The sequence below is a fragment of the Anas platyrhynchos genome, chromosome 2 (genome assembly GCF_047663525.1).
Source record: "Anas platyrhynchos isolate ZD024472 breed Pekin duck chromosome 2, IASCAAS_PekinDuck_T2T, whole genome shotgun sequence".
In the NCBI taxonomy this organism is placed as follows: Eukaryota; Metazoa; Chordata; class Aves; order Anseriformes; family Anatidae; genus Anas; species Anas platyrhynchos.
Window position 1 is genome coordinate 116,497,554 of NC_092588.1, and position 16,417 is coordinate 116,513,970.

At 45.4% G+C, this 16,417-nt stretch overlaps 1 protein-coding gene across 3 annotated transcripts in view; it reads right to left on the reverse strand.

The window, feature by feature from the left end:
- The window catches only part of CMTM7 (CKLF like MARVEL transmembrane domain containing 7), a 30,329-nt gene that overhangs the window by 11,809 nt on the left and 2,103 nt on the right, over positions 1-16,417 (reverse strand). For all 3 annotated transcript variants that reach the window (XM_072033443.1, XM_072033444.1, XM_027451103.3), the window contains exons 2-4: positions 3,803-3,976; positions 1,050-1,148; positions 30-111 (exon numbers count right to left, since the gene is read on the reverse strand). In XM_072033443.1, coding sequence (XP_071889544.1) covers positions 30-111; positions 1,050-1,148; positions 3,803-3,976 — 355 coding nt within the window. The remainder of the gene's footprint in view (positions 1-29; positions 112-1,049; positions 1,149-3,802; positions 3,977-16,417) is intronic.

The following is a 16,417-nucleotide window of genomic DNA, read 5'->3' on the forward strand; positions in this document are numbered from 1 at the left end:
TTCTGGCAGGCACTAAGCATGATACTTACTTGTTGACTGGGTAATGCAAGAAACCTTGTAGGATGACCAGATGCTTAAAACACAAAGGATTGTAGCTAGGAATCCAAAAGTCTGGGAAGAAAAACAAACAAACCACAAATATTTACCACTAGATGACACACATTCCATGAATGTATGGACTCTTGTATATTCACCTACATATTTTATGATGTTAACAGACCAAAAGGAGTTACGTTTTCCTCCAATCTGCCAATATGCTTAATGACAATAATAAAAAATAATAATCCATAGCATAATAGCAGCTTATGCTTTGACAAAACAATGTCTGGAAGATACACTGAGAATCATATACATGGGAGAGAAAAAGCTGGACAGCAACAGTGTCTCACCTGCCAGACTTCTCATTAGGATTCTGCAACACAGAAAATACTTTTCTAACACTTCCAATTCCTATTATTTTGGCAAACCCCACTCAAACAAGTCTTTCTCTGCCATCTGCCAAATAAACAACTCAGGCAAGTCTTCTAGTCCATTTTCATCTATACAACATCACCAGAACCAAGTTCCTGAAAGCAATTTATTCTGGTGGGGTTGTAATTTAAGTCCTGTTGCTGTGAAAATACTGTTGCCCACAGGCAAAAGTCATGCTTCTAAAAGCCCCCTTGCCAACACAGCCAACAGAGACAGAGTGCATCTTCCACTGAGGAGGCCTGAGACTACAGTCAGTTTTAGCTCAGAAGAAATTATCTTGAACCTGGGCAGGAGGAGGCAAAAGACTAGGGTGAAGTGCTTCCAGTTGCTCCAACAGACATTTGGGAAACCTGCATTGTCTTAATTCTTCTACACGTTTGTCCCTATGTGTTAACGCTGGAGTCTTTGCTGGCATTACATTCCAGAACATCCAATGAAATCAGCTAGAAGGCAGTATACCAACTGAGACACCAGCAAGGCAAGTCAATAAGAAAACAAAGTGACAAACAAGAGATTTCTAATGCCCTAGTTAATATACATTGCAATGAAAAAGTGTCTAGACTAATAAACAGACTTACCGCTCCAGCCACAAGGCCAGTCACATTGTAACTCTTCGATGCTGCTACGATGGATGCAATGAGGAGCAGAATGGTACCAATTAAATAATGAAGAAACTCCTGTAAAGACAAGCACAGGTTGCTTCAGTAGGGAAACTTAACAGGAAAGTATTTCTACATGCACCAGAATCAAAACAAGTTGGCAGAGGTTACTCGAGGCCAGAGGGGAAAAAAAAAACAGTCAAAAGGAAAAAAAAAAAGTTTCAAAAAGAAAGAAAGAGAGACAAAAAAACAACTTATGAGTTGTCAGGCAGTGTGCCATACCTGACCTTCTGTTCAAAAGGGAGGGGCAAGCTGCAGGTCTGCTAGTGTCACTGGAATAAGATCTACTTACTGGGTAAGGATCCAGTCCCTTCAGCTCACTATGGTACACTACTGAGGGTGAAACATTTACCTTTATTGTGTCAAATTACTCAAAGAGACAGTTCTGGAGGAAGGAAGAAGTTTTGAGGGGGCACTTCTCTAGTCTACATACATGACATGGCAATGAAGGCAGAGGAAATGCAAACGCTTCTACTTCTCATCGGAAAGTCAGCTAGTTCACTAACAACTTTCATCAACCTCGACTAGAAACAGAAGGGAACCCACAAAAAGCACAGCTGTACAGACATTCATAAGCAATATCAGGTTCCAGAAAATCAGTCCAAGTCTGTAAGGGTGGCTGCAGCTTACTAACAAAGTACATGTAAGTAACACATGATGAAGCAGGTGTTTTTTCCTGAGAAAGCACTGAGGCACTGTACTTAAGATTTTCTCTCATGTGTCAAGTATCACTCCAGGAGTTAATTTTGCCATGCTGTAAACTGGAGTCATCTGTGGATGTGGACTTTCAATCCTCGCAAAGTGATATGGGTGTCTGCACCATACAGGGGTTGTTCCATTTGGGGTGGGCAGGAGGGATTTCTGCTCACTCTACTTGCACTGTGTTACCAGCCTGAGCCAAGCAAATGCCATGTGTAGGGAGAGGGGCGATTCCTTCTCAAACACAAGGAGAGAGTATAGATTTTCAAGGAAATCCCAGAAGAGAAATAGTCTGTCATATCATACCACCTGCTAGAATAAAGTATTTCTGCTAGGAGGCTCCTCTGGCTAGTTTGCAATGCATCAGGCATGCCATTGCCTCCTCAGAGACGCCCAGTAAAGCAGTGTACACTGGCCACTACTATTGAAGGGCCCAACAGATGGAGCCAAGGTGTAAATGAATTGTCAAAGGCTAAATTACACGGAGAACCAACCCCTGGCAGGACTGGAAGAGTGCCCCTCTGGAGAAATGCTTTCCAGCTTTAAAAGGTGTCAGTGCAGAGCAACCTCTCGAACCACTTCGACTTTACTGATTGCAAGTCACAGCCCTGCAATGAAGAGATCCTGCCAGGAAACTCAGCCAAACACCAATCCTAGTTTCCCCAAGTCTCTTACAGGCCTTCCTATTCGGTTCTAAAGGTACTTAAATATTCGACTGAAAAGGAAAGTGGTTGGAAAAGAGCAGCAATGTATAAGCATCCCATCCTGTTAAACCTATCTGGGGCTGAGCAGCCACAGTCTGCAGTGCCTTAAACTCACTGGTGACTGGCACATTTTGGAATGAACAAACGCAACAAAACCAAAAAGCAGGGAATGCAAAGATCCAAATGGCAGGGTTCTGTGACAGCAGTGCACACAGCAAGTGGTGCTTGGCAAAACTGTCACTTAGCAGCTTCTTTCATTTGTATTTATCTTGGAATTTGTACTGCCTCTAGATAAAGACAGAAGTGCTTTCTGGAGACAGATAATGGAGGCATGCATTTTTAAGAAGTGTTGCAAGTCTAACCACATTATTCAATTAAAAATATTTTTTTTTCTCTCTGGTTAGAAGTGGCTGGCTGGATAAACTGTTATCTCAGATCTGTAAATTACTTACTGTAGTTTCTATTAAAAGCCATCCAACTGCTTATTGAATTTCAAAATGTGCTCTACATCTCTCCTGGTTGGCATTTTCCACCCCATCAGTTCTTTTGCTGTGGGACTAACACGCCACTATGCATCCGAGAGATGTTTGTAAGACCTTATTAAAACCTGTGATCCCACACCAGGACTCAGGACTCTTCTGCTAGCTGACCTGATCAAAGCTGCCGAGGAAGTTCAGGTCTCTCATTTTCTGTGCTGCTCGTTAGTCCTCTGCTAGGACAGGAGAGATGGATGTGCAGGGGAAACAGGGGAATGAGGCAGAAACTTCCTGCAGGATATCCTAGGAATGGCCAGGCTACGGCAATCAGTCTGAGGCTCCCATTCTTTGCTATTATTTAAAATTACCTCCAACCCTACCAAAAAGAGTCAAATTTGACTTAAATAGCACACACAGACTTTATTTTGGGACAGGATGTAGCACATCCATTTTAATGCAATGATTTGGTTCTCTAACAGCCACGTAGCTACTATAAATGACCTGAGTTAGGGCCCACCTGCTGAGACTTCTTTTCAATTGTCTCAGAATCACACCATTGCCTTCCCTGGAGGAAATCTGGATTTCTATCTGTGTAAAGGAGAGCAGGAGCCAATCCAGGCCAGCTAAAAGAATTACAATGTCTGCTGAACTGCATACTAACACCAAAAGCAGCTAAAGGACTTGTCCATGAAAGAGAGCCTATCGACGTGTGACAGCACAAGAAAACAGACTGTATAATCTAGACATCGACCCACAAGAGAAGCAAGGCACGCAGACTGCCTTACAGACTTACCGCAAGGGGCCAGCTGACACAAGTGAGCATCCTGTAGATTCTGAAAATGTGGATGATGTAGAAGAACAAAACCATAACCAAGTCGCACATGGCGACAATCTGGAAGTAGCTGTATGCACTGTAATTCGTCCACTGAGAATTGTTTATGCTGATGAATGCGACCAGCAGCGAGATCTGAAAGACAAAAAGCACGTTAAAGGTTTTTAGAGTGGCTGATGAAGATGGTTTTTAGAGTGAAGATGGTTTCAAACACACCAAAACGTCATTTAGAAACAGAAGACAAACATCCAAAGTCAACTGCATGGTCCCAGCGAAATGGAGGACAAAGTAACAAGCACGAAAATAATGTTTTAAAATTTGCAGTTAAATCCACTAAAGCAACCACTAAGAGTGGGAAGAGAGCCAGCTGCTAGAAGGAAGGCAGCAATCTCAGCCTGAAGAATCCAACCTGAAGAAGTCTCTGTGTACAAAACAAGAGGCCTCAGATAGAGCAGAGGCACTGACAGCCAGGAGTTGCAGCAGCAGCTGAAGGACCTAAACCGCGTGGACTTTCCGGAGGGTGTGGATTGCTCAGTACAGTCAAAATCACCAAATGCTGTAAAAATGAACCCACAAACACATACCTTTACTTCTATTTTGTGAGATTTCTCACACCAAATCGTAGGGCTGGGCTCCAAATGAACCCAATTTTCACCCTTCCTTTTCTACCACCTACGCAGGAGGAGTATTAGCAGGCTGCAAAGTTGTACCACAAGAAATAATACAAACTTTGGAGGAACTGATTAATTCACCCCATACCGAACACCGTCATTGAAAAGCTTTGATATGCTAACAGGGTTACATGAAACCACAACACATTAATGTACAACTTTGCAAGTCTACAGCTGACAGAAGGACAAGAGATCTCTTTATTTTTTTAATCTAAAGCTACTCGTTTATTTTACTGATCTTGCAGGTTGCACCAACCCAGATAAACTGGGTGATAAAAATAAATCTACCCAGGTTATACCCAAATATTTTGTTATTACAGACTTCGGCAATGAGTGTTTTCAGCCATTGTAATTTTCAGCTCATCCAGGCTCAGCCAGGAGCAGTCATGATTCACACTTTAAGAGTTTCTCCACGACATGAAAAAACTTTCTGAGGAAGCCTGCTCTTCACTACTGCACCATACTTCTGTGCACAACCAGCTTTCAACCCCCTAACCTAAGCTGCATCCATTAGCAGTGTAATTTAACTAGATTAAAAGGAAAAAAGCAAACCACTCAGCACCCAAACAACATAGCTCAGATTCTTCCTGCTTCATCTTTGAACTTCACCTGCTCAGTTGGAAGTGGACAGGCTAAACATACTCACCCTCCAGTTCCTTTCTTCCCAGGTGTGCTCCCCTTCCCAAGCACGTAACCCTGCCTGCACCACGCCTGCTCTCTGCCCCTCAGTCCAGGTCTCACAGCTTGGCCACTGGCTACTCCTAAATGCACAAAGTCCTGTATTTTGTGCACGGTGGAGGTTTCTGAGACGTTACGTTTCTTAGAAGACACCAAAGCAATGCTCTCCACTGTTTAAAGACTTTTGGCCAAGTTCTTCAATTCTGAGATCATTTTAATGGAGCTTTGCCCTATCTATTTTCATGAGCAGCCTTTGTCTTCTTCTCCTTACCACCCTGACTCCAGTCCCTGTCGTGTACTGGTAGGCCTCCCTGATTCAGGTGCTCTCACAACAACCAGTTATCAGCTTCAATTACACTGAAAATCAAGAAAAAAGCTATTCAGAGAAACGTTAGATCGGCCTACTGGCTCATTTCACGCTTGAACCATTACCTTTAGCAGCTTTTGTACCGTGTACAAAGGATAAGAAGGACGGAGGCCTTGAAGTACAACCACCAGCCAAATAACAAGAAGCACTGGGGAGCCTTGCTTTAACAGAGCTGGTTCTTTCAACTTCTGAAGGTGAAGCACAAAAGTGTTTTTTTTTACTTCCTTTAGACAGAAAGTCTAAAAATTTCAGAACAAGCAGAAAGACGAATGTGAGCCATCTAACAACAAGATCAGAAAATTCACCTGAGGTGTTATGTTCCTCCAAAGTAAGAAGATCCAAGGTACCAAACGACCTGTGAAGAAGCTGTTCAGCTCCCAAGAACAAGGTGGAAGCTTGGATTTGAGCAACCAGGCTCTCCACTCCAACTGTACTTCCCAAAAACAATTGGCAAAGATTCTCCCTTTGCTGCTTTCAAGTGTCCCTCAGCATCCCTCCACAGGCAGGAAGAAATCACTGTGGGGCAAGAGGTATTTCTCTCAAATATTTCCTTTCCTGGCATAAATTTCATGACACAAGACTGGCCCACGTGTTCTAGAGAGGGTTGGTCCTCTGCTCAGAGGCACCTAATGCTACTTCACAGGACAGGCCCAAACGGGAGGAGATCATCAACTTTAGATAAAGCTATTCCACGCTCACCTCACAATATTGCCTACGTGGCTAACGGGTACATTCAGAGTTTAAAACTCAATCATCAAAAAGAATAGCAGCAAGTGCAGCAAACAGAGCCACAGAATATTCTCTCTCTTTTAAAAGTGACAAATATCGAAGTTCCACCACCAGATAGCAGAGTTTATGATGCTATACCAGGAATATATGATGATAGAGCAGGCAATGACTGTATCTATTTTTTCGTGTAACTCCTGTTCCCAGAAGACTTGGAATTGAGCAATGAAAAGATTAATATGCAACCGTCTGAGATACAGTTAAACATCCATCAGAATTCAGGTTGTGGCACAGACATAAATATATAAGGGGACAGAGAGAAAAATGAATGGCAAAGTAATAAAATGATCAAGTGTTATGAATGTTCTTTATGTATATGTGTGCGGGGCAACAGGTTAATACATCTTGGAAATAAAAAATTGAGGCACAAAAAAAAAAAATCAGGGCATTGCCAATTCCATTTCAATATCGTATTTCACCGGTTGTGAAAGCTGCAGGCTGTGCCCCACAGCCAGCCAGACCAGAAGCACAGGTCAACTGATGCTAAGTCTCGTTGGAAAATTTCGGGGCTTTCCACAAAATGGAACCAGGCTCCAGACCTGCAGTCCACAAGGGGTGAGGGACACGCTGCAGGAGACTAGGATTTAAGTGCTTTCTGGTTTCTGAAAAGCAACACAAAGAGCATATGCATCAGTCAACTCCAAGGGGCAGTTCTGGGGTTTAAATTAAGTTCCATATTTACCCTGTTTCACTGAAGTTGATCAGCTTAAAGTTGACTTTCTGCTGGAGCAGATATTTGAAGTAAGCCATGAGGAATGTTTAGGAACACTGGGATATTTCAGCAGCTCTCTCTCAGTGAAGCCAACGTGAGCTGAAGGCAGTCAGCAACTGCCAGGAGGCACTCAACACCTTTCCAGAGAGAACAGACACTGCAACAGAGAGATAGGAAGAGCCCACATTCCCTTCTCTATTTTGAGCTGGAGACAAGTCAGTCATCTCCTCAGCAATGTGCCTGTGGAAAATGCTGGCTCTTGAATAGCACTGACAAAAGTTCCCAAGCCTAAACACCACCCTGATTTGAACCAGCTTTCACACATCGATGAGAACCCCTGACCCGCCTCTCCTCCAGGCTGAGCAGCTCCATCTCTCTCAGCCTCTCCCCACGTGAAGGATGCTGCAGTCCTTTAATCACCTTCATGGCCCTGTGCTGGACTCTTGCAGTAGCTCCAGGTGTCTCTTGTACTGGGGAGCCCAGAACTGGACACAGCACTCCAGGGGTGGCCTCACCGGTGCTCAGCAGAGGGGAAGGATCACCTCTAAGGATGCCCACACCTTCCTCCTGCATCCCTCTGGCAGGAGAAGAGAGGAGAGGGAAGGACTGGACAAGAGTCATAAATTCTCTCTCCTCGTGCTATAAAACGCTGCTTGAAGTGTTTCCCAGCGATACTGTTATTCTTTAAAAATGTGCTCTGTTTTTCTCCCAGATTATTCTTGTCCCTGTCGAAGAATGGAGTAACGAGCACCTAAAGTCCATCGGCCATTCGTTACGCTCAGTAAAAAACAAGGAAAATGTGTAGCAGGACTTCAAGGAAGTCATCCTTCCACTGCTGGAAAAATCAACAGAAAGGGAAGGAGAGAAGTCACGCCTTTGTATTAGGAAGAGATTGCATCTCAGGATTAATAGGCTCAAGTCCCCTGCACAAATAAATAATAATAATAAAAAAAAGGTGCTGGAATGTATCAGCAAAGACAGAAGAACCTAGACCGACCCTGCAAGCTCAAATCACCTGCTGCAAGGAAAGGGCAGGCAGAAATGAAGAGCTTACAGATACTGCTTTCCTCCCCAGTGCCCTGAGGGAACCATAATGTACGAAAGGCTGTGCCCTTCACATCTCTCCCTATATGCTGGCTGGCACCTCTGAGCATTTTCTGATCCGGTGGTAGGAGGCTGTAGTTTATCTGACCACAGAACGATTTTATAACCCAAGAATAAATCTGGGCGAGTGCTTTATACAGTCCTTTTCTACTGTCCTGCTTTAATGGACGTAATAAATAAGGCTCTGATTTTATTACCAATGCTTAATTATTTTGTAACATTTGGAGAGGACTAAATTTTCTTCAGACCAGCTACCTGCACAAATATAAATCCACCTCGATCTCCACTATTGACAACAAGAGGCTACGAAGGAAAGCCTGATGCTCTGAGTGTTAAAGACATTTCCACACACACACACTGACAGATGGGAGGAGTTGAATGTCAGTCCTAGTGTTTGACCACCTTCATGTTAAGAAATTCTTCCTCAACCTCCCCCGGCCCAGCTTTGTGCCATTCCTTCACATCCCAGTAAAGACTTGTGCTAAAGCTCTGCACCTTCAGAACACCTCAGACATGTGAAATGAGGCAAAAATCCCACCAACTGACCACTGATGTAGCAGACGAATGTAAAAATCTGTGGGAATGGCCCTAAAGTAATCAAGCAGAGCATCACAGAACAAGAGTAGGAAAAGGCTGGTCTTTCGGGGGTTGCTTTTGGGTTGGTTAGTTGCCATTTTACTTACTATCACTTACTTACTTACAGTAGACTGATATCACGCGTTGCAAAAAACCCGAACATCCAGAAGACATCCCAAGTAAACTCCTGTTTTCCGACTGGAAACATAACCTGTGAGGCCACTACTCATCCCTTAACCATTCCTGACTGTTCCTTCCCCCAAATTATCACCGGCCTGTACCAGCTGCTCTTTCACAATCCCATTAGCGACTGTGACCAAGCAAGCACCCCTCAGGAGTGCTGAGAGCCTGAAGCTCCTGGGTGTCCAGCGATGGGAAGCAGTGAATGAACCCCTCTTTTTGCTTTGCTTGCACGCACAGTGCCTGCTTCTCTTATAAAACTGTCATTACCTCAATCCATGAGGCCTCTTGCCTTGCTTCTATTTATTTCCCAACCCTACAGGAGAGGGGAGTGCGAGAGCCAGGGTGGGTGCTGGAGTCAACCTGCTGCAGGTGGCTCTCCCTGCCTGGCACTTCAGCTGCTGCAGCAGCACCAGGGGGAGTGTTAAAAGCCTTCACTGCAGAAGGGATGGGACCGTGGATCTTGCAAATCCCAAGGGTGTATCCTGCACCGATAGGCTGAGCCTGCTGTCCTACTGTGTGACCTTTAGCTATGAAAAATAGTGTTTTTTTTAATATATATAGAGAGAAAGTAAGATGTGAAGTGCCAGCTAAACTGCAGGGAAGAAAGATGAGGTAGATAGGAAGCAAAACTTCCTAGGAAGATAGGAAGCCTCCACGTACCCAGCATCCTGATTTCCCCATTCACATGAGAACGAACAACAATTCCCACTCTTAATGTATTCCAGCTGTCCTCCCTGCTGCCTTGCATCAGGCCACGCGCTGCAATTGCATAACAAAATATTTCCAGCAGAGAGGTTCGGCTTGATGCATTTAAGCCAAAACTGCCAAAAAATAAGTCAAAAACTGCACAAAGTATTACGGGGTTGAAGGGAATCGGGGAACTGACAGAGCAACAGACTGATTCTGTCTGTCCATCTGCGTATCCTTCCCTGTGTGAGTTATTTTTCCAGCTGCTGTCTGTTCTATAATTAGTGCAGCAGCGGCGCCCATGTAAGAACAATGGTGCCAGAGGGAGCGGCACAAGCAGCTGGGAGAGGGGGACACAAGGATGCTCTTTCTGGGTGGCACGGCCACCCGAGGTACCCATGGAAATACAAGCCTCGGATGCCCACTAGCCAAAGCACCATTTAAAAAGCAGGTGGAGAGGCAAACAGGGAATCATCTCAGAGCACTGTTAGGGGAAAAGTGTCATGGGACAGGGTTTGGCGTGGTACGAGGCCTGTACAAACACTGCAGGCAGCAGCTCTGGTTTACCAGTCTCCAGCTTGCAGTTGGCAGCATCTGAAACACGGGAAAGTGATGTTCCTGTCCATCCTTCTTGACAATTTAACCCTCTAGAAGACAGAAACAGCATTTTTTTCTTGGATGCTGTGAACAAAATTGAAAGGAGAGCTTCAACAATGTACTAATGAACCACTGTACTACTTCAATCCTCCCTCCTCCTGAATCTAAGAACAGGAGGACCCTTATTATTATCCATGAAACTGATAAAAACTACCATATTTCCACTCTCTTAACATTTACCCAAATTCTAGTGTGAGCAAATGTATAACAGCTGTCTGTCTACAGATCTGGAGCAAGGGACAGCAGTGACTCACTTGAAGTTTTATTACAGCATTTTTAAAAAAACAACATAATAAGAGCTAAATGCTTCTTTTATTTGAATGAAAAAAGAAAGTCAAAGTTTCCAGCTTGTGACACCAGCCAAGATACTAAGTGGAATTTTCCATTCTACGCGTGCCAGGCAGGATAACCAGGCCCTGTTTAGGTGTCCCACACAGAGCAGAAATGTCACTGACTGCAGCTGTACTGTCACCGTGCATTTCCAGAAGTTACACCTCAAGGCGGTGAAGCAACACCTTTATTATTCATTACGTATTTCTGGACAGAATCAAACGCTTTTTTTTTGAGCAGCTTCCCAAAACAGAAAGACAAGCGGAGCTCGGGCCAAGGTTACAAGCGTAATTCATGCAAGACTGGTTCAACTAATTTAAGCAACAAAGCTGGCCGATGCTGCAATCGAGATTTTCTTTCTCCAAAAAAGTGGTGCTGGAAACGTGGCTGGAACAGCCGAACCCCCGCTAACAAGAGAAAAAGGAGATAAAGAACCCAGCCCACTTAAAACTTCACTAATGACGGATGAAATCAGCAGCCCTCGAGTGCATGGCTCTGTGAAGCAGTCAGTCTTTGGTCGCGCAGCGATCTCTCAGCCCCTGTGTCTGGGCAGATTTCCTTCTTGTCTGGCTGGTTTGCAAAAATACGGAGGCTGCCTGACCTCTGATAAGCACCTTCTTTTGTGCGCTGCCATCCACGGGCTATTTATTGAAGATAAAAACAGTGGGAGGGTGAGAAGAAGGCAAAATAATCTTGTTCAGACCCTCTAAGACTCAGATAAAGGACAAGCAAGTGGCATTCTTTATCTACCAAAAAGTTATCTATCTGTTCAGGAAGAGGCCTCGGTGGTAGAAGAGGACGCGGGGTAATCGCAGAAGCAGCGTGTCAATGATGTTATTAATGAGCCCTGGTTGCAGGATGTCAGCCACGATTACCAAAAGGGCAAATCTTTGTGACAGCCAGCTGCAGTTAGGTGGTGATTGTGCACGTCCCATTGTGAGCAAGGCGTCGATCCCACCTCTGCCAGCTCAGCCAGCTCCCTGCAGCAATCCTCCAAGCTGCCTGCTCCGCCAGCACACGGCGCTGGGAGGAAGACAAAGCCCAAAGGTCCCCTTCGGGACGAAGCCAGAAGAGCTCTGCACTTCGTGAGCTCACAGCTTGCCCATCTATTAACAGTGGAGGAGCAAGGCACCTCTGAAACCAGTTCTCTGAGCCATACGCAGCATATACTGAGTTGTTTGAAGTCCTATACCATAAGTAAGACACGATAGAGGAGCTTGATCCTGACTTGTGAGCTACAGAGCTCTTGCACATAAAGGTCACAGCTGTCTGAAGGCGGCTACAGCACCGATGCATGGCAGCACCACCTACAGAGCAGGAGCCCACGCTGGCTGCCCAGCCAAGCCTGGCTCAGACAGGCTGGCTGCTCGAAGCCCGAGGCACACAGTGTGAAAAAAACCCACAAACTCCACACGACAAACCACAAAGTTTCCCTTTTGATGCATATCCAGCAGCACACACCTACTCTAAACCCGATGGGAAGGTGTAACACAAAGCCAGGACCTCGTGGCAACAAACTCCCCGCGGATCTATCAAAAGAGGTCCTTTTCCTGAAAAGCTGAAACATTTTCCTCATTTTCCTGAAAGCTGAAACAAAGAGCACCCTGCAAACCGCTCAGGAAAGCCTCCGTGCCTCCTAGCCCTCAGCAAGCAAGCTGTTCGGCCCCTGCCCTCGCCAATGCTGCTGACAACACGACCTGCTGTTGTTTGAGGCATTTATTGCTTGGCTGATTCCCATCTCCTGCAGTTAACACCTGTGAGCTCTTCTCCCTGCCCCAGAGAACGCCATGCTGACATCTGGCAATCGCACAGACAGCAGTTGAAAAGTCTGTAGCTGTCAGCTCAGCAAAGGCTTTGTTTGCCGTGGCAATGAAGCCGTAAGCTACAGGCTCCTCAGGTGAGAGGAGGGCTGTTTACCTCTCTGAAGTCCACATTGTTAGATGTGTTGGCACATCCTAATTGTTTAATCAGGAAAAACCCCACCACTGGAGTGTGTGGGGATTGTGTGGGATCGTGTTTTTGCCTTGTAGATGAGAGACTTCTTCAAGTGGCCTTCCAGTCCCAGGGTGGGTGTGATTACAGACTTGCAGGAATGTATGCTGGGTCCTTCTGTAGTTCTGCAGTGCCTGCTGGTCATCTCAGGTTAAGAGCACATTTTTCTCCCAGCTGTGAACGCTTGTTTCTTGATGTTTCTCAGAAACAGCATTGGAAAAAAAAAAAAAAACACCACACCACACCATTACCAAGAACATTCCAAGTAAATTTCTCTTGAAGCAGCTTCTCGATCTTGTAATCACCTTAAGAACCCGAGTTATGCAAAAAAGAAGGGTACCAGGTGGGGGAAAGAAAATCACGGCAATTTTGAAGTTTCGTCTCTGTGTACCGAAAGCAGCAATTTCTGGCTGCCGTATATTTACCCCTGACCACAAAACAGGAGGGCCAGCCCACGGCGCACACGACGTGACGAGAGCACGAAGGAGGCAACGAGCCGCAGGGCCGAGTGAGTGCCTCGCAAGGACTCCCCTGGGAGGGAGCAGAGGAAACACTTACTCATAGTGGCTGAACGCTGTCTGGCTTTTGGGGACGATACCACCTTGCCCAGGTAATGCAGGGCTGTTACCTGACATTCACGTGGCCAGGAACGCTGCCCTCACTGAGCCTCTGAGGTCGCCCCTGAGCCTCCTCTTCTCCAGGCTGAACAAGCCCAGCTCCCTCAGCTGCTCCTCGTAGGACTTGTTCTCCAGACCCCTCACCAGCTTCGTCGCCCTTCTCTGGACTCTCTCGACCACCTCCATGTCCTTCTTGTAGCGAGGGGCCCAATACTGAACACAGTACTCGAGGAAGATCTGCTCCACTGGTTCCTGCTCTCTGTGGCTGGAGAGGCGGATGTCCACAAAGGGACGCTGCCTCCCAAGAGAGCAGATAAAACCCCCTTGCACTTCATAAAGCAAAGCAACAGCAGTAAGAATCCGCTTTTCACATCTAACACTCCAGGACACCGCGTATACCTGATTAAGATTTTAATTGCTACTGCAAATCTAGCTTCCTGTTAAACGTACATGTCAGGAAACTGCTGCCAATACTTCACTCCGCTCTTTCAAGCGTGCTGAACAGGGCTCAGGTGATGTGGTAAACTTCTAGGCTTCATTTCCTGTTATTTTTTGTTATTGTTGTTGTTATTGTTTCAGAAGCTGCGCCTGCTCACCCTTGTTCAGTCATGTCTGTACCAAGAGGACTGCGTGCAATAAAGTTCCTAATGAAGATTTCGCAAGGAATCCTAATGGATGGGAGCTCCCACTCTGTGCTCTTGGGAAGCCTCCTCTGGGATACAAATCAGTCACTGACACCTTTGGAACACAGATTTCCTAACAGTAACCGCATTGCCTTTCTACGAAATGGACTGGAGCTGATTTTTTAGCCTTCTGGAGGAGTTTAAAATCGAGAAAAATCACTAATATCATTTTTTGCTGAAAAAAAAAAAGAAAGTAAACAGACCATAACCTGGTAATTAAACCTCCCTGTAACAAAAGGAAAAGAGAAAAAAAAAAAAAGGAAAAAGAAAAAAAAAGAAAGGAAAAGGACTAAATTCTTAGCTTGTGGTTTGAAGCACGTGGAACCAATTCAGGCTCATGTAGCTCCTGCCATTATATCCCAGGCACTTGCTCTTGCTGACAATAGTCTCTGTGGCTGCACTGTTCCCTAAAAACTCCTAGAGAAAGAAAAAAGTGAAGGAGAGTTGCAATGAAGCTACCCCAGGTCCCTGGCTTGGTGTACTCTGCATCTTTGCAGCACTGCGGTGAGGCAGAAAGGGAAAATTCCTCACACAGGGGCTGCCTGTGAAGTTCTGTCCCATGAAATAAAACCCTGTCAGCCTACCACCAGGCACTGCTTCGGCAGCACACAGGGAGCTCACTGTTTGCTCCCAGCTCGTACGCAAATACCTGGGCAGAAAATTTCAAACGGCCACCCAGAGCAGAGGCATGGAAAAAACACAACCAGGCAAGTCAGCCGGTTTCAGCGATCTCAGAGTGGAAATAACAAGGCTTCCCAGACCGATTGGGTTTAATTAGTAGGCTCGGGCATTCCTCCCTCAAATGCTCTCACTTACTTTGGAGACACCTACGATTTAGACAAATTCCTTCTCTCCGGCCAGCATGCCAAGCAAGGTCTCTTCACTGGGGCTTCTAGCAATTAGCACCTACAAGATATAGTTCTGGCCTTTCCTGAAAACAGTAACTTTGCTGCTAAAAAAAATGTCCAATTTCTTACTGCTTATTCTAATTTCTTCTCTTCATATCACCAGAATCCCTCTCTTCTGACTGAACAGCATTATTGCCATTATTATACATCCCCAGCACACTGCTGCAGAGAATTAGGTGATATACTTCAATCAGCTCCGTAGACAAAAGATGTTTCAGGCTCAAGAACAAGTCGAAGGATTGAGAGGCTCTCAGATCATTCTAAGCAGCTTCTGCTTTTGTGCATTTCCTCGTCCTGTATCAATGGTTTTGATTAGGAATTTCTTAATTCCACTAGCAGATTGTGCTTTCTTTTCATATTTTAACATTTTATGAATGTAGCTCTCCAATAAATTTGGCTGATGTCATCCAACACATTGAGAAGTTGATCTTGGTTTTAACAAGCTAACTACCAACACTTTTTATCTTTCAGAGTTAGATGTATTAATATTCTCTTGAACACCATTATTAACTGTATGTCTGCATACGAATAATCCAGGGAAGTTTCAGCAAACTTGAAAGCCGCTCAGAATTAGAGATGCCTTGTTGGCCACTACAATATCAAGTATATAATTGCTTTTGTCGAGACACACTTTGGAAATAAAACATATACTCAGCAGAAAAGCTTCAACTATTATTGCCTTAGCATTTTTAACAAGTTGAAATGATTTCATTAAGTCAACTTTGATTGGGTTTATTCTTTTTTACCTTGCAATGTTTGTCATTTTCTTCCCCAGTCTTGAGATTTCTTTTCTTTTTTTGTCTGGTGAAACTACTCTTTCCTGATTCATACTGAGCTGGAAGAACAGGCAAGGCTCTTAGCTTAAAGCACTCTGCATCCTGAGGCTGGGCTCACCACGCCAGAACCACTGCCTGCTCCGTAACAACAGCGTTATTCCAGGAACAAGCTCCTTCCTTGCAGGAGGGGCCAGAAAGGCACAGGCTACTGGCCTCCTCTGCTCCTCTCAGGGTCCAGAAGCAAGGAGCAGTCTGAGAATGGTTTGAGAAGTCAGAGACCAACACAAGCACATGCTGTGCTGTGCTGGCTCTTCTTGGACCCAAGAGCTCTCACTCACCCACTTTTCTCTCCTCAGACTGTCCCGGCCGTGCTCTTGCACATGGCTGCATCAGACACTTTGGAAAGGTGACGCAGCCACGGCCATTCCCACTGGGTAGCTGCTTAAGGTGGTGTTACACCTCTGCAGCCTCCACTGGCAAATGTGCACTGATAGCAGGACCTAGCCCAACGCTGTGTCTGTGCCATCCTCCAGACTTCAGCTGGAAAGACACAAAAGGCCCACGAGGGCTCCGCCAGGAAGCCAGCCGACACCGACCTGCTTCAATCTACGAACGATGCCACCCGAGCCACCTCGGTGACAACACATGCATAGCGCCGTGTTTAAGGGCACAGGAAACCTCAAAAGACTTCCACCCTTCATCTGAGGTCTGCCAAAAGCAGAGTAAGATAGTTACCAAGAAAGTCTCACTACAAAACGTGCCAGCAGTACCATCGAGCTGCGTTCAAGTTACAGCAGCTGAAGTCTGGTAGATGTTGAAGATAACTTCATAACCTCCTGTTAAAACCAC